Source organism: Miniopterus schreibersii (assembly GCF_964146895.1).
Source record: "Miniopterus schreibersii genome assembly, chromosome: 19".
Taxonomy (NCBI): domain Eukaryota; kingdom Metazoa; phylum Chordata; class Mammalia; order Chiroptera; family Miniopteridae; genus Miniopterus; species Miniopterus schreibersii.
The window spans coordinates 25,876,529-25,897,772 of NC_138119.1; the positions used below are offsets into that span (position 1 = coordinate 25,876,529).

General features: G+C 47.6%; 2 protein-coding genes across 3 annotated transcripts; both read right to left on the reverse strand.

Moving 5' to 3' along the window:
* Nucleotides 1–1,816: 1,816 nt before the first annotated feature.
* Nucleotides 1,817–3,559, reverse strand: GARIN4 (golgi associated RAB2 interactor family member 4; the record flags this gene model as incomplete). The annotated part of the gene is made up of 1 exon (XM_081121233.1): nt 1,817–3,559. The coding sequence occupies one exon, from the start codon at nt 3,557–3,559 to the stop codon at nt 1,817–1,819; it is 1,743 nt and encodes a 580-aa protein (XP_080977359.1).
* A 4,814-nt stretch (nt 3,560–8,373) lies between these two features.
* On the reverse strand, nt 8,374–20,757 carry ATF3 (activating transcription factor 3). 2 transcript variants are annotated; one of them, XM_081121278.1, is made up of 4 exons: nt 20,576–20,757; nt 14,383–14,630; nt 10,985–11,088; nt 8,374–9,809 (listed from the first exon to the last, which is right to left on the reverse strand). In XM_081121278.1, the coding sequence occupies exons 2-4, from the start codon at nt 14,624–14,626 to the stop codon at nt 9,612–9,614; spliced, it is 546 nt and encodes a 181-aa protein (XP_080977404.1). In that variant the 5' UTR covers nt 14,627–14,630; nt 20,576–20,757; the 3' UTR covers nt 8,374–9,611. The 2 variants fall into 2 exon arrangements, with proteins under 2 accessions (XP_080977404.1, XP_080977405.1); XM_081121279.1 differs by having other exon boundaries at nt 8,380–9,809; nt 20,544–20,738.
* Between the last annotated feature and the right edge of the window lie 487 nt (nt 20,758–21,244).

The following is a 21,244-nucleotide window of genomic DNA, read 5'->3' on the forward strand; positions in this document are numbered from 1 at the left end:
ACCCCAGGTCCAGCATTCCCTCTACCAACAGAAAAGACCCCACGCTCCCATGATGAATTCTGTGAAAGTCACAAACTGAGAATCCAAGCAACAAGGATGCTGTGACCTAACTCATACCCTCCTTCATATGAAGTTTAAGGGTTTGTTTTCAGAACCTCAGAAGAAGAAAGTTCTTGAAGATGTGCTATAGAGAAACCATTCTGAGACTGGTTTTCAAAAGTTTAATTAGCAGCTGGGGGAGAACTAGGCTGCAAAGAGAGGCAGCCCCAGTCAGGAGTGGGCCATGGAATTCCAGGCAGGTGGCCTGTTTGTGGCTGGAGTGCAGGTCATGCCAGAAGTTGGGGACAGAAGCCTGGGAGCCAGACACAGCTCAACGGTGGTCTGGACACTTTGGAGATAAGACCAGCTAAGGGCTGCAAGCTCACTGGAGTTTGAAAACCAGCCCCCCAGCAACCACACCTCTCCCTCCCCTCAAACCAGTAAATTTGATGCTCATTTCTATGGAATTTTGGGCTGTGTTGGTAAGAGAATGCTGATGTCTCAGGTTCTTGTTCTGGGCCAGCCTCTTTAGACTTGTTTGCTCTGCTTCCTACCCATACCCGAGACAGGGCTGTGCATGAAGCAAAGATCCCACTGTGTGACCATAACGAGTTATTTCTCTGAGCCTCAGTGTTCTCTGTAAAATAGGAATCTCATTCCTCCTTTTTCTAATAATCAAATAGGTTTCTTGTAATAATTTACCTAGAATAAAGATAATTTAAAGAGACTAGACCTTTCAGACATCCCACTTGTGTGCATACATCAGAGTGAAAATACAGGAGAAGGCACTGGTTATGGTATCGCTGAGGCAAATCATTACATCACAACTGCCATGGTGATTGTATCTCTGATTTCAGAGTATTAAAATGTGAAAAGAAAATGCAACGCCCCCGTGCCCACCACCTTGCTTAAGAAATAGAACAATTCCCAACAGCACTAAAAGCCTTGTGCTCACCAATTTGATCTCTTAACTTCCCACCCTGGAAAAAACTGTTGTGCTGAATTTTGTGTCTACTGTTCTATTTTTATCTGGTTTTAGCAAACATGTACCCTATGCAGTGTGTACAATCTTGTTTTTTAGCTCTTCTCTGAATGGAATTACGTTCTATTCTGTGACTTGTTTTTTAAAAAATTATGAGGCGTTTATCTATGCTAACATCCTACTGTATCAATTGTTGTTGGAAATATGGGCTGTTTCCAGTGTTTTGCTGTTACATTGTTTTTGCTAGAAACATTCTCATAGCTGTCTCCTAGAATATGTGTTTCTCCAAGGTATATACCCAGGAATGGATTGCTAAGTCTAGATGAGAATGCCCCCCCCCCCAGTTCTGATTGCCAACAAATGCTGATGCACCCCTCATTCCTTCCCTGAAAAGCCCAAGGAGAGGTGAATCCTGTTCTTGTTTTGTCTGTGGACCTTCAGGGGGAAGAAATATTTATAAAAAGGACAGGGAGATGTTGGAGGTAGAGCTTCCCAGGCCGTAGCCTGACTTTCAGCCATGGCCCTGGGAAACAAAGCCAGGAAGGAGTTGAGGCAAGATGGAGCTCCCCTGCTGGCTCTGCTCTAGACTGGACATTGGGGTCTCAGGCTGCAGCACAGTTGACATCACAGAATCTACTGTGAGGTCGCTACTAGACTAGGGGACATAGAAATTCAGACAGAAAGCAGCGTTGTATCGATCTTTATTTAAACTGCAGTAAGGAAAGCTGTAATAGGCTCTCCACAGATCCTCCCCTGAGTCCCCGTCCCCTTTGTAGCTTCCAGTTCTGGGTCCTACTAATAGGGTTCAGAGGTCACTGTCTCCATGATCTCAGATGTACTATCAATCATCTCCAGTCCCTGGCCACTCTCTCCTATCTCTATAATGCCCTCCAGGCTGTTCCTTTCCATTGTCTTAGCTAAACTGTCCACATCCTTACCGTGTGGTGAGGCCACTATTTTTGTAGTAAGATTGGCTTTGATGCTCCTCAAAAAAGAGCTGATCCTGCTGAATCTCTTGGTTGTGGAACCTGAATTACTTGTGGACAAACTTCTCCCCGATTTGTGAGAGGTCCTGGAGTCCTTGGTGATCGGTGCGTGGCTGATGCTTTTGTGGGTGGTGTCAGGCCTGCTGCCCCCTGGTCTGCTGAAACCTGGCTCCTTTTTGTCATTTCTCTGCCTGGTTAAGGACCAGCCAGATGGTTTTCCGAGTACCTTGTCACCCCCTGGCTTCTGGCAGCTTACAGTTGCCCTTAGGTGATGGGGACTCATGAGATCTCTGTCCCTTTCCCTTCGCTCCCTCCTGTCCCTTCTACTCTTGCGGGCTTCAGCCCTGGCTAGGGACACTTGTGGCTGCCTTCTGGCCTGTTCACTCACATTGCCTTCCTTGGGCAAGGTTGAGATGAGAGGTTCTGCGGTACGATCGTTAGCTATTTCTCCAACAGTCTTGCTGGTAGGTTCTGCTTTTGCCGTTGTAACAATCATGCTGGTCTCTGGGGAGAGGCTAGTGTTGGAAGAACACTCTGAAGACTTGTTTGCAGCACCTGCAAAGGCCATCTTAATGCTCTTGGGTGACATGTTGGCAGCACCTGCAATGGCTATGCTGGTGTTGCTTCCCCCTGGATCCTTGGTGGCTGCCCCTGTTATGGCCATGCTTATTCGTTCAGGGGCAGCAGACTTGGTGATTGCCGTGCTCAGAGCGCCTGCTGTGGTGCCTGCTGCCACCCCGGCTGCTGACGCTTTGTCAAACTCTATAGGCTTTGTGTTTGGGATGGTTCCGTCAGGCATGGCAGTGAATCTGTGGGAGTCATATTGGATACCCTCCCCCCCAGAAAAAGCTGCAGAGGTGGCCTCAGCCACAGAGGCCACGTGGAGACTTCTGATGTTGACCCGGTCCTGATCTGGTTTCCTTTGGAAATCGGCCACTGCCGCCCTCCTCTTGTCCTCTTCTTCAAACACAGGCTTGTATGTCATGTCCCTGGCAGGAGTGGTATAGGTACTATTGTTACTGCCCACCGGTGGCTGCAGGAGGCAAATGAGGTTTTCCCAACAGGCAAAGAGGTTTTCTGGAGCCTTCCTAGGGGGACACAGCTGCAGGTAGCAGGAGCTGCCAGTGGTGAACTTCAGGCGCAGCTGTTGTTTCTCATGGTCATGAATGGAAATCTGCACAAACTTCAAGGGGAGAAGCCTAGTGAGCTCTAAGGTCTTTGCAGCCTTATGGGTTTTTCTCCTGGTGACTTTGCTGTGCCCTCCAAGCTCTTCCCAGCAGGTGGCCTGGTGGGCCAGCAGCATGACATCTGGAAGTGGGAGGACAGGGCTGGTGCATGTGATGCCCATGGTCACCACGCGGACATGGTTGTGCACATCAATCACGTCTCCCTTTCTTGTGATCTGGATAAAGTCGCTCTCAAACATAGGTGCGTACTTGAAGATGTCATATTCTCCCTTTTGCAGTTGTCGCTGCAGTTTCCCCCTGGTGGTATTGAACATACTGGAGCCACTCTGGTTCATGTAATATGGTAACAGAGACTCCCTGTTCATGGCTTTGTTTGATCACAACAAGCAGTGTTGGCAAGACAGGTCCCTGGGTGTTCTCTTTCTTGGCCTCGTTGGAGAAGAGGGAGCAGTAATGCTCCTGTATGACACAGATGGCTCTATGTAGGTCTCTCAACCTCACCCCAACCCCACAGGGACCCCTTTGTCTCCTAGCCTCCCAGAGGCAGGGGTGGGAACAGGTCACAGATGATTGCTGTGGGGATGCTAGAGGGTGATTGGACCCCAGGCTGAACCTCTTTAAAGATGTAGAGATGTAGAGTGGGCTTCCCTTCCGCCTCACCTTGCCTCCTCCTCTGATTTTTTATTTCCCCAAGAGGCTGTGAACTCCACTCTCTCAACTTAAATCCCCTGCAAGGCCATACTTATACTCCTCTGCCCTTTGTGACTTGTCATTGTCACATACCCCTTTGTTCTCACCCCCCAGCCTTCCCCTCAGGGCAGGGCAACCATCATTTCCCCAAACACACATTGCCCCCACAGAGGACAGGCCCACTGTGCCAGGGACGCAGGTGGGTTCCAAAATAAAAATTGGACAAAACCTGTAGGAACATAAGATGATGGGATAAATTTGAACCATTTGAGCTCAAGGTTTAATTTAATCAAATAACCCAAAATTGGCAGTCTTGGTCCCTAGCCTATGCTTTCATAAAGTCTCAGTAAATGTTGATGACAATGACCTTTAATAATAACATTAACAATTGCTTCCCCTAGGCACCATGCTGTGTTCTTCACACAGGATTATAAGAATCTATTGAGTTTGGTACTGTTGCTACCATCCCTGTTTTACAGGTGAAGAAATTGAGATTGTATCCCTTGCCTAAGTTTATACAACTAATGGCAGTGGAGGCAGTATTTGAATGCAGGTCTAACTGATTCCACAGTCTTTGTCCTGAACCACTAAGTACTTTGTCTCATAGAGGAAGCTTGGGTCGACCAAATGTTTTCGAACTGGATTGATTTAACAACCTCCAAGAAGACACATTTTGTGTATTACTAGAAGTTGCATAATTAGTTCTATTTATATGTGTACATTATGGAGAGAATCCAAGACAATGGCTGGACTGAGTTGGGAATTAAATTATCCAGGGGCCACCCTGGCCAGTGTGGTTCAGTTGGTTGGAGCATTGCCCCATACACCAAAAAGTCGTGGGTTCAATTCCCAGTCGGGGCACATACCCAGGCTGTGGGTTCGATCCCCATAGGGGTGCATATGGAAGGTGACAGATAGATGTTTCTCTCTCACCTCGATGTCTCTCTCTCTCCCTCTCCCTTCCTCTCTCTCTCTCAAATCAATAAAAACATATCATTGGGTGAGGATTAAAAAAATAAATAAATAAATAAAAGAAATTATCCAGGGGCCACCTCAGTTCCCCTGTGCAAAGAGCCTGTATAAGCTTCAATTCCAGGAGACTGCCAAAGGCCCTCCTGCAGAACCTACCAACAAGAAGTAGTTGGGAAGCATTGACACCTATGGGGAGCATGTACCATGCCTCCTGCCTTATTGCCACTCCCACAGAGCTAGTCACAGAATAAGTGATTTCTAAATTGTTACTTGAAAGTTCTGAGAAAGACCCCTGTTCCCAACCCTCTTATCTCTCACCTTAGAGATTCATTCTTTGAGAACACAGGCTATCTTTCTGTTAAAAGACACCTGTGCATCAACAGATGAGTAGATAAACCAAATTTGGTCTATCCATTCAGTGGAATATTATTCAGCCATAAAAAGGAATGAAATACTGATGCATGGATGAATCTTGAGAACACTTTGCTAAGTGAAAGATGCCAAATACGAAAGGCCACATATGGTATGATTCCATTTATATGAAATATCCAGGAGAGGCAAATCCATAGAGACATATTGGATTATTGGCTGCCTAGGACTGGAGGGAGGAGAGAATGCTGAGTGACTGCTTAATAGATATAGGATTTCCTTTGGGATGATAAAAAATTCTGGAGCTAGTGGTGATGGTTGCACAGTATTGTGAATGTACTGAATGCTACTGAATTACACAGTCTAAAATTGTTACAATGGTAAATTTTATGTTGTGTGTATTTTAATTACACACACACACTGGTTCAGAACCCTGATAGTTAAAAAACATTTGGTTTCAGCTTTAGAAAGGTCAACTGTGTGACCTTGAGCAAGCTCCTCAGCTCTCTACTTCCTCATCTGTAAAATGGGGATAATAACAGTTGCTGGGAGGGTTAAATGAGATAGCACATTTAAAGTGTTGCGAATATTGTCTCAATAACTGTTAGCTATTATTGGATTAGTCCTCAACTAGCCCGTTAAGCCTTGGTGTGAATTCTTTCCTGAGAGCAGATTTGATTAGACAAAGAGAGAAGCTTCTAGGGTTAGAGCACCATGAGGAGACATAAGGATGCTCAGTGGATAAACCTGGCCTCCTGTGAGGTTGTAACTCAGGCAGATCCATGACAAAATTGTTCATGCCACAGAGAATCTGCATGAACACAACCAAATAGTATGGGGTGGAGAAGAGAGGAGAAAGATTGATTTGGGTTTGAGTTTCAAGGGTTTGTTAAAAGCCCATCGGGAGAAATTAAGATAAAGATGAAAAAATAGTCAGCATTTTAGCTCTTGGCAAAAAGTGAAAGTTTCAATTCCAGAACCCCTGTCCTGGGTCAGAACCCTTTAAAGCTCCTTACTCCAAAAGAGTCAGGCCAGATCTCAGAGAAAGGTGAGGAGGCAGGTTGAGGGCAGGAGGAGGGAGGGTGGGCTTCCCATGACCTGTGAGTGTGATGTCACCACAGAGGCAGCCCAATGAAAAGACATTGCCATTCTGGCAGAGGTCCCATCCAACTTTATTCTCTCAGACAACCTGCCCCCGCCCAAAAACCTTCCCTTTCCATTGGATGTGACACAAGATGAACTAAAGGACTTGATGGTAAATACATTATTCATCCTTTTTTTAAATTAAAGAATCAAAACATAAACTTGGCTGCAGAAAACAAAACTATTTGTAATGCATTTGTTAGAAGAACTCAGTTTCACTAACCATATACAGTGCATTTCTCAGATCAATTTTTCCTGCCATAGCCACCAACCCCTTCCTTCCTCTCTAATCCATTGTCCATGGCAGCTTAAAAATTGTCCTGAGTTTCATAACAGCTGGTCAGTGGCACCTATACCACACCAGAGGGTAAATGCAAGGGATTCCCCCGCTCTCTCCACCACGATAAGGAAAAGATTATCTCCTAAAAGAAGGGTGAATGGCACTTCCACCAGCTGGCTCTTTACAGATTAGGAACTGCCCCTGATGTGCAATTAAAGCAGCAAAAGTAGGAAACCTGTGTCACAGGTGATAGGTTTTTTTACTTTTTCTTTTTTAATCCTCACCTGAGGATATTTTTTCCATTGCTTTTTCAGAGAAAATGGAAGGGGAGGAGAGAGAGATAGAGAGAGGAACATGGATGTGAGAGAGACACATCGATTGGTTGCTTCCCAACCAGGGCCGAGGATTTAACCTCAACCGAGGTACATGCCCTTGGCCAAAATCGAACCCGGGACCCTTCAGTCCGCAGGCCGATCGATGCTCTAGCCACTGAGCCAAACCGGCTAGGGCACAGGTGATAGTTTAACGGAAACATACATGAGTTCAAAGGAGCAGGCACCATTCCTCTGCATGAATCTTAACATTGAATGAAGCCAATATCTCTCTGAAGAACAGCATTGGTGGCAGAGTAGCCAATTTTTATTTCTCGCCTGAGTGTTACATATGTGCACAGGGAAAGAGCAAGGGAGCCTGGTTCTGTTCTAGACCTAAGGAATCATATGCCCCAGGGATTCCAGGAAATTAGGTAGAATACTTTTCTTTGAATTATCACACCTATCCCATCTAAAATTATCCTCCCTTTCTTTTTCCCCATTGTATGGTAAATGGGAACATGGGCCCCTTCCCATGCTCCAACTCCTCCGCCTACCCTATGGGAAATACAGTGAAGGCCTTCTGTGAGCAGACTGTGAGACCTTGGGAACTTGGCCAGCAACTCGGTCTAAGAAAAGCCAAAGAGAACTGCTTCTAGATGTGAGCCTGGATTATAAACCGCTAGTGCTTTGATTTTACAAAGGCACGTACCCCTCCCCGATTGCCATTTTTCTGTTTTCTGTATTCTATAACGCCTTGTTCTGGGTGGCAGCAGAACAATAGCACCTGTTGGCTTCCCCCTGTGTGGCCTGTCCACAGGCTGGATGGGACTTAGTGGGACAACTTCACCAGTGGCAGCCAGTGTGGCGGTAAACTTCATCAGTCGGTCGCCACCAGTGCCTAAGTCAGAAGTCAGTCCTTATAAACCCATGTCTTTCACAGCCAGTCCTCCAGGTTATTTCTTGCGAATCCACAAACAATATGCTGAAGTTTTCAGGGACCTCAGCACTTTGCATAACACCCATCCTGCCCTCATTTTTCCCCTGATATTTGAAATACGTATTTGCAACAGTGAGACACACATCTGGGCGTTATAACGCATGTCATTCAAGTGAGTGCTTCAAGAGAAGTTCTGCCGCTGAATGGAAGGTGTCCATGGCTCAAGTTGAACAGCAGGTGCATGCTTTAGGCTTTCAGTGTATTCAGAGAAACTGATAGTTGAGGTATTTAGCAATTTAGATTTTATATCAAAATTCTATCTTAACACCAAACAGTTGGCCTAAGGGATATCCAGGGTTTGTTAATGAGAAATTGAGCATCAGATGCCATAGACTGAGGAACAGCTAGTGGCACCCCAAAGAACCAAGGGACACCCTCCCCACCCCCTACCCCCAAGAAACCAGAACAACACTTAAGTTTACCATATATTGGTATCAATATTTATTATATTGACAGGTTAGGAATACTAGGATAAATAGTATTTTTTTTCTTACAGAAAATTGTAATGATACTATTGAGTAAGATTTAAACACTCTGAGAATTTCACAGAAACGTCAGAATTTAAACAGACCAGAGTCCTTGTGGCCAGTGTGAATGACCTCTCACAGTTGTAAATGCTCTGGGACAGATTTCTATAGACGTCTGCATGACAAAAACAATGCCATTAACATCCAATAATGCTAAAGCCTAGGCATCACCTAGCTTCAAACATGTCTCCACTTAATGTGGTTTTCAGCTGCAAGAAAAGGAAATCGGAATATTCTTTGGCTCTTCCAGCCTAGGAATAACTCCTGACCTGAGTCACTGAGCAGAGAGTCCTAGCCCTTTGGAAGGTGGACTTTTTGCTTTCTTCCTGTGACAGAGGGCCTGCAGTCTTGCCTGTGAATTTTGCGTTAATGCCTGGGTGCCAAGGGAAAAGAGGCCTTCTCTGTTGGCACAAAACTGCGCTATTGGCTGGCAAAATTCTATTCTCCTGGGGCTGGCAAGCTCTTCTGGCTGCCTGAACATATTGTAAGATGCTACACATGGTGATAGCCCCTCAAACTCTCAGAAACTAGATCTGAGGAAAATCTCGAAAAAGTCACACCAGTGCTATCAGAACAAACCTCAGGAGAGCACAATGCCTAGTTATGAAACAGATGCCTGCACACAGTAATTCCTGTACATAACAGCATATTTGCTAAAAGCACAGCCCTGGCCATTGCACAACTTTGCTAAATGCCATTCTCACTCCATGTTCCCTACAGTGACTGTGGCAGTGGCAACGGAGGAGGTGACCCCACCCCACCCACCCAAGATACAGACACGTCTTCGGCATGAATCCTAATGGTGGGAGTTCTGGTTTTTGTAGAATCCAGACGATAGGTGGGCAGGACCCTAACCAGGGGCCATCTGGAGAATCCAAGAATGGCTGATATGTTAACGCCTAAATCCTGGAATTAAGGCAAAAACTGCCCTTGCTCTGGTCCGAGGTCCACTCTGGGGCAGAGTGGAGAGGCCCAGCAGAGTCACCGAGCTGTCCTGCCCTCATGGTTCTTTGCTGCTGGGATTCAAGAGGTGCACAGGAAGTCAGATCTCAATGGCTGCAGGGGTTTGGATATACAAGGAGGATTCAATGAGGAGTCCCCAGTTGCCCCCATAACCACAGCTGCTTAGCTCTGCAATGTTCCTTCTTTTATCTGTTGGATAAAAAGATTTCTCTCATCTTCTGGAGTCCGCCCATTCTGAGCTCGGACAATACATGTGGGCCGATGAAGGTTGAGCATGTATATTAAATGCTGCTTCTCGTTTTTGAGCTCCTCGATTTGGGCCTTCAGTTCAGCATTCACACTCTCCAGCTTCTCTGACTCCTGGGGGACAAGCAACAGAGTTACTAGGAATGGAGCCAAGGTCCAGCAAGGAGGGGGTAGCCAGGGAGTACCATGTCCCTGGGTGGTAAGGGTAGCACCTGGGACATGTGGGGGCTCATCAAGCTGGAAATGGCTGGCAGGGGCAATGCCACTGGCACCCTGCTACAGTGCCCCACAAAGCTAGGGCAGCAGCCTTAGGTATGGGAGTATCCAGACCCTGGAGAAGCCTTTGAAGTTAGAGGCTTCTTCAGAGATGCCCTTGAGTTTCCACTCAAGGTTGAGGCAGGTAATGAAGCTGCAGTAGAACCAATGGCTCAGAGATCTCCTTTGCACGAGTCCAGCAGCCCATGGACAGGTCTTCTGAACCCACAAGGGCCTTGGGGGCTGGGGTGAAATCCAGATTCATGGTGCTTAGTCTTTTGTGAGTCACTCATTTCACTGAGAAGCTCATCTCCCCAGAAACAATGTATATGACAACACACAAAATGTCTTAATTTTCACTGACTCCCTAAGGCAGTCAAAAGAACCTTTTGGGACCTGTGGAATTTGGGTGATGACTCTGCCCTGGCCTGTCCACACTTGGGGGGAGAGGCATAACCACTGGAAAGACTGCAACACGAGCCACCCTGCTTGCCACAGATACTGTTCCCTTTAGGAAGGGGAGCTGGCTGAACACAGCCAGGAGCTAAGCCTATTGGGTGAGCCAAGGAGAAGGATTGTAGAGTTAAGAACTACCCGGGAACACCAAGAAAGCTTAACCATTGCTTGTGGATTAAGGAAATTACTTGTTTGAAGAGATTAATTAAAGGTGTTTCATAGTGAGCCAAATGAGAGCTGGCAGCTTCCTTTTCTCAGGAAAACGGGCAAGTGAAGCCTCTTGGACTGCGCTGACATATCCTGCAGCCTGGGAGCTGCTAGACATGTAGGGACTGGCCGAGGGTGCTGTGATTTTTAAATTCACACACCTGCTTTTGTACATCCTGAGTCACATTCATTGTGCTAACAGCTTTGCTAGCTCCTCATTTGGCCATTGGCATTTCTGCTACCAGTTCCATAGCCCTTTCTGGGAAAACACTTCTGGGTAGGGGGCTTTTTAACTCCCTTCTGATAGCGACATGAGGTCGGTGGGGGACAGGCTTGAGCAAGAGGGCAGGGCAGGGTGAGGGGACACTCACTTTCTGCAGACACTCTGTCTTCTCTTTCTTCTTGTTTCGGCACTTGGCGGCCGCAATCTTATTTCTTTCTCGTCGCCTCTTTTTCCTTTCATCTTCTTCAGGGGCTACCTGTAAAATCCAAGAGGCACCTGCTTAATGGGAGGCAAGAAATGAGACCCACCTCAAATGCACTGCCTGTTATTGCCAGCAAAAACTAGCAAATTAGAGCAGCTGTAATGCTAAAGGACCTGGAAACAGTAAAACCCCGGACTTAAGTGAAACATCACCACACACCTACGTCGCTAAGACTGAACAATGAAAATTAAAGAACTGTTAGTTAAAATTATATTGACAATATTGGTAAATCAAAATTTAGCTTATTTTAAAAGGCATTTGGATTTTGAAATAAGAGTTTGGTATTCAAATTGATAACTATTGGTAATAACAGTAATTGTTTAGAACAAGAAACAGATTCTGTTTGGTAACTATGTCCTTTCCCCTAGAACCAGGAATGACCTCAGTGGCCTGGCCACCCTGTTCCCCTGTTTCTTTGATTCAAGGCCCAAGGGCAGACCATTCATCTCCATCTTCACTGGAGCATCAATGTACCTCCTTCCTGAATTCAGGAGATGTCCATGGAGCTACTGGAGAAGAGGAACCCAAGCTCATTCCCAACCACAGTGGCAATATCAGCTCATGGCTTGGTGCCACTGATGGGTGGCAAACTAGAACCATCCATTGATTTGTCCTTCCTCTGTGCTTCCCCTGAGCCAGCCCTAGGGCTCCTCAGAAAACAAAACCCTATTCTGTTTTCGGTTCTGGCCCTCTGGAAGTTCCCGCTGATCTTGACTTTGTCTGAGGAATGATGAGGAATCAGCAAAGTCTGGCTGCTGGACCTGGCTTAGAGACCAGAGTCCAGCTAGGGTGGAGCACTTACTGTGGGCTGAGTGGGTAATGGTTTAGGCTGCTAATGTCAGACCTTGTCCTGTCACTTGTCACTGCTCTGGACAGTGGGAAAGGGTGTGGGAGCCATACCTCAAACCAGAGATCTTGGCATGAGATGATACTTTGTTTGGACTGAGATGGAAGGTCTTGCAATTTAGAGAAACAAAGCCCAAGGGGGAAATATGGTGAGAGAAATTCTACCTCTGATATTCCAGATCCCAGAACCACGCAGGCAGACATTTACGTTTAGACTAAATTGCCTTTGAATCCTAGCTTTACTACCTATTAGCTGTGAGACCTTGGGTAAGCAACCATGTTCTTCTGAGCCTCAGTTTCCTCATTTGTAAAATGGGATCAATAATCTTACCCACCTAATAGGGTTGTGATGAGGGTCAAATTAGTTAATAAACGTAAATGCTTTGCACAGTGTCTGGCTTACGGTCGGTGCTATCTGTGTAGCTTCAGCTGTTATTAACCTCATCATCCGTGTCTTCATCAACAACTCAGCAATTCTAGTATTTCCTTGGACATTTTTTCCTTTGACATTTTGATATTTCCTACAGACATTTTGGATAGGTGGGAGAGGATTCAGGGTTTTCTCACATGGGGAAGTACTTGAAAGTAGAGATCTCAGAGTCACACACCATCAGAGATGGAAAAGCCTTTCTAGAGGCCATTTAGTTCAGTCCCATCAGTTTATTAACGTGGAAATGTGGAATTCAACCAACAAATAAATACCCATCTATTAGTGTAGTAATGTGCCCAGGGAGGCCCAGGAATCACCAACTCATGGTCAGCAGACCAGTAGGCTACAAAACCCTGATGTTACCCAGGCCTTGGGCTCCTCATCCCGTGTCCTCTCGGGTCACAGCTGCCTCGTTCCACCATGTTGCCTTCCCAGAGATGACTAGGATCTGGGGAACAGGCTCACGCTGCCCAAACGCACAGGATGCCTAAGGGTTTCACAGGCTCAGTGTCTAATTTTACGCTAAGAATTATAGCAGCCAAGGGGACCAGAATATTCAGTAGGTCAGTTGGTGCATTCTCTTCCCAGTAGGAAAATCTACTTGTTAAACTAGCCAAAGATCAAAAGATCACTTGAGGAACACAGAATCACAGATGGACTGGGTGGCTTTAAGGAGTTTTCCCATAAAGCAGGCTGCCTGCCTACTTCTTCCTCAGGAAAACCCTCAAAATATCCTTCAAAATGCTCTCCTTCCTTCTATGGCAGTCCTACTACTTCCATTGCATCCTGTTATCTCAAGATATTTAATTATAAAATTAACTGGGTGTCCCATTGTCCAACCTGCACTGTCCACTATTAGGCTGAGTACCGATGATATCCCCTCAGGTTAATTAGGGTCCAGCCAATGCCTCTAATGACAGCATCATACAGTGGTCCTCTCTATCAGTCACTGAACTATCAGCCAAGTGCTCTGCTAGACCCTTAAAAAATGTCACTTCATTCACCCTTATACAGGTTCATAAAGCCCTTTTATAGAATCATAAAGATCCTTAATTAACCAACTTCCTTTAAAACTCAGTTCCTTTTCTGCCAGTTCCATGACTCCTTGCCCAAAGGCAGTGTTCATGCCAGTGCAACACTCCCATCTTGTGCCCAGGATGGAAGGCCAACAAAACATCTAAAACCCCAGCTTTGAGTCCTTGAGCCACCATAACATCGGCAACCACCTCTCAGACTTCTCACCATGTCTGTTACTCCAGGTGTCTTATAAAAAGGTCACCCAGTGGGGAGCAGTGCAAGTGTCAGAGACAGAAGTGTACTTGGAGCAGAACCTGGTACCAAGGCTTCTGAGCATGGCTGCTGGACACTGACGGTGATCTCACACAGGCTCGCGGCTTTAAATAACATCCCTCTACTGGTGGCTTCCAACTCTACATCTCTGCCCTGATTCTCCTCTGAACTCTCTGAATGCATATCCAACTGCCTCCTCTACCAGGGTGTCCAACAGGATGGACTCCTGTCCTTGCCCCACCCATCCTCAAGAGCACATGGGTTCGCCATCCTTACAGGTGGTCAGGCCAGAAATTTTGGAGCCACCCTTGAGTCCTCACTCCACACCCAAGGCCCACCTTGCTACTGCTTATAGCCACCAAGCACAGTCCCCCTAGGTGCCCTTATTTCTGCTCTTTGGCCAGATATGCAGATGGCTCCTCTCTCCCTTCCTTTGAGTCTCTGCTCAGAGGTCATTCTATCAGCGAAGCATTCCCTGACCTCCCGATTTAAAACAGCATCCCACCTCTACCCCACTCTCAGTCTCCCTTTGCTGCTTAATTTTTCTCCCTTGCCCTTGTCTCTCATATTATGTATTTACTACTGTCTCCTCCCAGCAGAAGGTAAGCTCTCTGAGGGCAGTGGTTTGTGTTAGTCACGCTGTTGCCCCGTCTAGAGCATGTCTGGCATGTGGTAGGTGTGCAGGCATACGATAAACACATGCTGAAAGAATGGGCACCTACCTGGGCTTTGGTGACTGACATCTCAAGGGGTCTGCTGCTGACAGTGACCGACTCCAGAGCAGAGGACATCCGGTGGCAGAGGTGCTTGTTCTGGATGGCAAATCTCAGCTCTTCCTTGACAAAGGGTGTCAGGTTAGCAAAATCTTCAAACACCAGTGACCCAGGAGGGGACAGGCAGGGGACGATGGCAGAGGCACTGACTTCCGAGGCAGAGACCTGGCCTGGGTGTTGAAGCATCATTTTGCTGAAAGACACATCGAAACCCAAACTACTTCAGGGATTGGGGGCATGGGGCCAAGTCCCGCCACACCTGCGACCTCCAACCGGAAACCCATCCCCAAGGAAAGCCTCATAGCCCTCCGGCTTCTGTTTTGTTTTCATTTCATGCCATGCTCTGCTTGAGTAAAACAGGCTCTTAAAATACACAGCTCAGTGGATAAAATGCCTAACTTAAATTTATCAGGGTTGGCGTTTCAGGCTATTCTGAATTCTCAAAACCATTCATTTTGGCTGGTGTACATACATGCAAATGTAGCCTCAAACAGTACTGAAAGAGGAAGACCATTATAAAAAGGGAAACTATTATGTAACCTCATTTCCAGTCTCTTTTTGAAAAGAGAAACTTGGTATCTGAAATGAAGTGGAAGTTGTCAGTGAGCAGAAGCAAAGCAAGGCGTGGGGAACCCTTGAATGTAGCAAATATGGCTCTGATAATTCTCCTTCAGGAAGTTGGATCCAAATAAATGAGCATGAGGATGGTAACTGTGGCAGGTGTGTTTCTTTCAGCCAGTCCTTGGAAGGGGCTGGGGGCTAGGGATTCAGATCACAAAGAACCAGCAGCCACTTTGTAAAGTTATGCTTAATGAAGCAAAGACCTCAGAGTAAAGAAAAGTGAGGAGCTAAGACTTTGGACCTCATCTGGAGGTCTTGTTCAGCCCTGTGGTGTCTGGAGAGGCTTGGTCTGGGGGCCAAAGGGGACCTGGCACTAAGGAACAGTGTGACCTGAGCTCTCTGAGTCTCAGTCTTTATCTGGCATATGACTGATAGCTCCTTCAGCACAGGGACTGAGTGTATGCTGTCACTCTATCCCAGAGCCTGGTACAGTGCCTGGTACAGTGCCTGGCACCGGCTGTTCCCAATCCCTGCTGACCACTGGAGACTGCCCAACTCAATACATGGAATCAGGAATGGGTGGCCAAATCAAATGGCTTCTGAGGTCCCGTTTATCTCTATTATTCTACAGCCCAGGGAATCCAAAGCGACAATAGGAAAATAAAGGGTAGAAACAGTAACAGTCTCACGGTTCCCATAAATTTCTCCCTGCCATATACTTCCTCCAGCACTGGCTGTTCCCCCTTATTCAGGCAGTCAGTTCTCCAGGGGTGGTGAGGGTAGAGATTATCTAGTCAGGGGGTCTCCTGGAGCATCCTTCTCAATCTGGGGATCTGTACTCTTCAAGACAAGTCCAACCAGATAAGAAGCCCATCAGTAAACTGCTAACATTTAACGAGTGCCTCCTTCATACCAGAAACCTTACATTATCTCATTTCATCCTCATGAGAACCCAGCGAGTTAGGTCCTAGCTCCATTTTACAGATGGAGTAACTGAGGTTTATACAAGCTAAACAATTTGCCTAAAGTCATAGTGTGAGACAGCATCAGGATTTGGAATTAGGTTTGACTCCAGAACTCATGCCCTTAATTTATAGAATATAGAATATTATTCCACATTGCAAAAACAAACAAAAAACCAGAGCAAATTTTTCTTGGGGATGGGGGCAGGCATAAGGGTAGTGGGGGGGGGGGTCCTGGAACCGAAGCGTTGGAGGAAAGAGGCACAGGGAAAACTTGAACTCTAGGTAATGAATTGCTGATCTTTCTATGTCAGGGTGTACTCTCAGGCTGTGTCCCACATTTTGGAGTATGTATAAGTGGGTCTTTTATCCACAGAATTCCCAGACTGGGGTCAGATCAAGATTTAAGGCTCACTCATATGTCATCATTATACCTCCCAGTGCCTTCCTTCTCCTCTGTAAAAGAAAGCTAATAACAATTATCCCACTTTCTCATTGAGTTGTACAAGGAGTTGAGGAAATAACAATACATAAATATGCCTTACAAATATAATGCAACTAGGAGGTATGTTCTCACTGGGCCTCCAGGGGATCTCTCCGGCAAAGGGCTGGCTCTCTGACAGACGCTCTGTGAGGTCCAGGTGGGAGGGTGGCTGGTCACTCTCTTTGATCTCAAACACTTTCGAATAGAACACGTTAACCTCTAACTCCCACTTAAGATCTGAGATATATTGTTGGAGGCAAGAATCCCAGGCCAGCAAATGCCACCGATGACTATTCAAAGAAACCCAGGAAATGTATGTAACTCTCTTCCTTAAAGCCCTGTCATGAGTCAGGACTGATATTCTACCAGTTTAATCCTATAATCTTAGGATGCCGGGAGGGTACTTGTCTCTGGCAGGTGATAAACTCTGAGAAACCAGCCTTCTAAAGCCAGAGGCTTAAGATTCTCCCATGCATTCATGTTTTCCCTCCCCTTCCAACTTTATTAAAAACCCAGTAGTTCGGGGATGGAATTCAAAGCTACCACTGGGTTCGCCTTTGTTTGGAGGGTGAGATGGCTCCCTTCTACATGGGTAGTCTGAATTCCAGGCAGTTGAGTGTAGTTCCATTTCACCACCCAAGTTTATTAATGAGTTCTCAAGGCTTGAGGTCTGCTGTTTGGGATTTTTTTTTGTTTCCTTTCTAAGTGTAAAGTCAGCAGTCCTGATGAAAGAAAATGAAGAATGTCAGTGGTATGGAATGTCTTTATGAAAAGCATTGGGTGGGCTTACTTGGGGACAGAAATGGGTTGTAAAAATGTTAGAAGCTTTTCAGAAAGTAAAGTAGTTGTATCTGAAGAGGTTTGTGCTTTCTCTGCACTTGACTAAAGCTTAGTTTTTTAGTCTCTTGATATACTTTCTAGTTCTTTACTCAGTTCTCTTAAGGTATGATTTAGCCCAGACTCAGGCTATGTCCCTACAAGGAAAATTGAAGTTAAACTTTCAGACAATTTTTCCCCCTGAAAGTTGAGACCTTCTAACATCCCCCTCATTGAAGAAAAAAATATGTTTGGGGATTTTCTGAGTTGACTTTCTACATTGATCTTTAAATTGTCCACACTTGCTACAAAGCATCTGCTTCTGTTTCATTATCTCTGATCAGAAATCATGTCAGATCATTGGTAGTTTCATCATTTTCAAGAAAGTGAAACTTTACTCATGTATTTCTTTAACTGGAAATTTGGCTCCTAGATTTTCTTTCCTAGTAGCTACAAACAACTGTGTTGAATTTTCACTTTTCATTTTGATCTCTTTCCGCTAACCGCTGCTCATAAAACATCTTAAAGTCAGAAGCCAACATTGGTCTTTTGCTAACTGCACATCTTGTTTGGTCTTTCTCCCAGCCCACGTGAAGGTTGGAGGCGTAAGGCTGGGCTTCAGGACCAGATGTTTCCAGGCCTGTCGCTACCACTCACAAGCTGAGCGCCCACCAGGAAGCCACGCATACTTTCAGGGCCGCAGTCTCCTGTCTGTGGAATGAGACCGATACCGCCTACCCCAGTTCCCACACAGGGCTGTCAGAAAATCACATGAGATTCACGAAGGTGAGTTTACACACGTCCTGGGGACCCAATACTACTGTGATTCCACTGTTCTCATTTCAAGGGAACATAATACTGTTGTCAATACAGCTCATTCACTGGGAATTAACTGGAGCCTCAAGACATTCAGGTCAGTCACAGCAGCTTCTTTTGCACTTTGATTGACCCCCAGGCTCCTCACACACCAGGTCAGTTCCACCCCACTATTTGCTGGCACCAGCTTGTCTTCACTGGTCTTACATACTTAAGAAATAACTAGTTCTCACTCATGAAACCATTTCTGGTTTCTGTGGTGTCCTGGCTGTGTACTTCCTCCTCCCCAGGATGGGTAACACTTGGAGTCACTGACCCTGCTCCATGCCCAGGCAATTTGAAAAAGGAAGACATCATGGTCTCTATCTAATGAAACAGAACACCCAATATTAGAGTCATCTGGGTCAGGTTTTCATTTGTAATTGAGTAAAATGAGGTCCAGGAAGGTAAAGTGGCTTCCCAAGGCCATAAAGCTGGTGAGGGGTCCAGCTTGGGCCAAGCTGCTGACCACCCATCCACTGCTCATTTTATTCCATCACCAACAGAGATCCAACCAACCAGGCAACTGGAGAACAGAGCCACTGGCCAGGGAGGTGAGGGGTCAATAGTCAAGTAACCTGGTACCCACCACAGAGGAGGCTTTGATGGGACTAGACAGGGAGGGAGTATAGAAGAAAGAAACCAAGGGAGAGAAAAGGCCAATAGGGAGAGAGAGAAGGGTGGGGTTAAGACAGGAAGGATCCAAAGGCTCACATAGCTGCCACAGGTGCAGGGCGTTGTGTCTTATCCACACTGTGGGCCTGGAGTGCTACCTGCCATGTTATCTCTGGAACCAGCCAGACAATAACAATTGCAAAACCTATACCCATCCCAGTCTTGGTCTGGAATATCCTCAAAGCAAGAGCCTTTATGTTGTAGCATTATTCTACACACACACACACACACACAAAATGCTAAATGCAAAACAACGGGACAGTAATATCAAATTTTCCTCCATTTAAAGTTGGGGAGACAGTAGCCCCAAACAGGGGTGACGGTCACCCACACTGAAATTGGCGCATTGGGAGACAACATGATAGGCAGCAGTTCAGGCCCACAGATAAGATATAGCACCTGTGGCCACTCAGGAGCCTTTGGAACCATCCTCTCTTATCCCCACCCTTCTCCCTGGCTCTTGGCCCTCCCTCCCAAACACCCCCTTCCCCCATCAAAGCTTTACCAACTCATTTATTTGTAAGAGAGCATTATGTGATCTAGGTAATGAAATCAGAGAAAAGAAAGCAATGAGGAAGTAAGTAGATGAGATGAAAATGGGGTGTGGGGGCAGAGAGAAGGAGAACCAATCCAAACGGAAAGAAAGTTGGAAGGGATGCTCATGGAGAAGTACCCATGCCCCCTTGGCCTCAGAGGCTGGTCAGTGACATTAGATAGAGACCCCCTCATTCAAGTCATACAAGATCCCTCACTGGCCCCCCTTTTTTTCAGTTACACCACTCTAGAATCTGAAAATCTAGCCAGTTAGGACCTTAATGGTTATATGTGCCCACATCTCCCAACTGGGGATACTGAGGCTCAAGGACGTCAAGTGCAATATAAGCTGTCCTCAGGGTCCTGGCCACTAGACCACAAAGCCATTCTCTCCATTATCTGAACAAGTGGCTTCGCGCCCTCGCTTCCCCTACGCCAGGTCTCCAAGGACAAAAAGCAGAGAAATCCGCGAACCCGCCAGAGGAAAAGCCAAAGCCACAGGTAGGAGAGAAACTCGTGAGAGACTTGGGACAGGAAGTTTCAGGCCCAGGAGCCGGACACCAGCCTGCGCCGGGAGTCCTCTCCGTCTTCCGCCGCAGGACTGGACGCGAGCGCTTGCCACCGCTAAACTTATCCCAACTACCTTTCGCTCCGGGCTCCCAGCGCTGTCCTGCTGCCCTGCGTACCCGGGTGCGCAGAGCGACTCCCAGCGGCCGCGCCCGCGACGCGGGTTTGCCGGTCCGGTTTCATTCATTCGGTTCGGCCCCTGGGGCAGCCCCGCCGTGAGCCCTCGGCCTCCGATCCCGGCTGTGGATGTCGGGAAGGCTGGGATTGGGACTGGGAGTGCCCGGGCTCCAGGCGAGGGATGGAGCGGACAACGAGCTGGACAGCCTCGGACACCCCCGTGCAACACACCTACCCACGCCCACTCCCAGCCGGGTACGAAAGCGCAGAGTGCGGAGCAGAGCCGTGTTCCCAGGCTGGTTGAGAAGCAGGAGCCCCACCCCTCCGTCAGCAGAAAACTTTCGCGCCCCAAGTCAAAAGAGAAAGTTCTTGGCGAGAAACTTTCTGAAGCCCCGAAGAGCATCGGTGGCTGGGAAAAGTTCAGCCAGAGTTCTTTAGAAGCCGGAGGCTGGGGGCGCGGGCCGGGGGTGGGCCCAGGGGTCGCGGAACTAGTTACTATAGGGGCGCAAAGGGAACGAAAGCTAGCCATCCTCACCGCGCTCACTCGCTGGACTTGTAAGCGCTCACCTCTGGTCTCCACTCGGAGCGGCCAGGGTCCGGAGGGCGGGCAGGGTCGGGATGGGGTCGGGCAGCCTGTCGGTGGGGCCGGCGGGCGAGCACCGGGAACCGACGGCCGGCGCGCGGGCTGGCGGGTCCGCAGGGGCAGCGACGCCGGGAGAGTGCTGTGCAGTGCCCGCCTCGCTGCGTGCGACTGTGGCTGGGAGTGCGTTGCATCACCCCTTTTATAGCTTTCTGGCTGGCGCCGCGCCCGATTACTCCAGTCCCAGGCTGATGTAATGCTATTAATAGCTTTCCCCGAGAACCAGCCGAACTAGGCAGGGCAGGGGAGGAGGGGTGGAGGAGGGGCCAACGGGGAGGCTGGGGGGGCGGGGAGGTGGGGAGAGGTGGGAACTGGTGATGCAAGCTTGGGGAGGAGCCGGCCGGGGCGCGTCCTCCAGGGCTCTAGCGCTAGGACACAAACCTGCCCGCCCTCTCTCTCCTTATCAGGACCGGAGTCGCCCGGGCTGGCCGCCAGATGTGCGTACTCGCTGCTGCGTGTTCCAGGCATGAGCCAATGGTGCCCAAGCCAGCTGCATGACTCCACCGCGCTGGCATCTCTCCCTCCGCTAGGCTGGGGGGGGGGGGGTGGATCTTAGCCGCAGCCCAGACTAGATGAGGCTGGGAAGCGGGCACGTT

Excerpts from the sequence above, each read along its gene's own strand:
- ATF3 (XM_081121278.1), bottom strand. The coding sequence starts at position 14,626 with ATGATGCTTCAACACCCAGGCCAGGTCTCTGCCTCGGAAGTCAGTGCC. Across the intron at positions 11,089-14,382 it reads AGTCACCAAAGCCCAGGTAG|CCCCTGAAGAAGATGAAAGG; the intron begins GTGCCCATTCTT and ends TTTTACAGGTAG. Across the intron at positions 9,810-10,984 it reads AGACAGAGTGTCTGCAGAAA|GAGTCAGAGAAGCTGGAGAG; the intron begins GTGAGTGTCCCC and ends CTTGTCCCCCAG.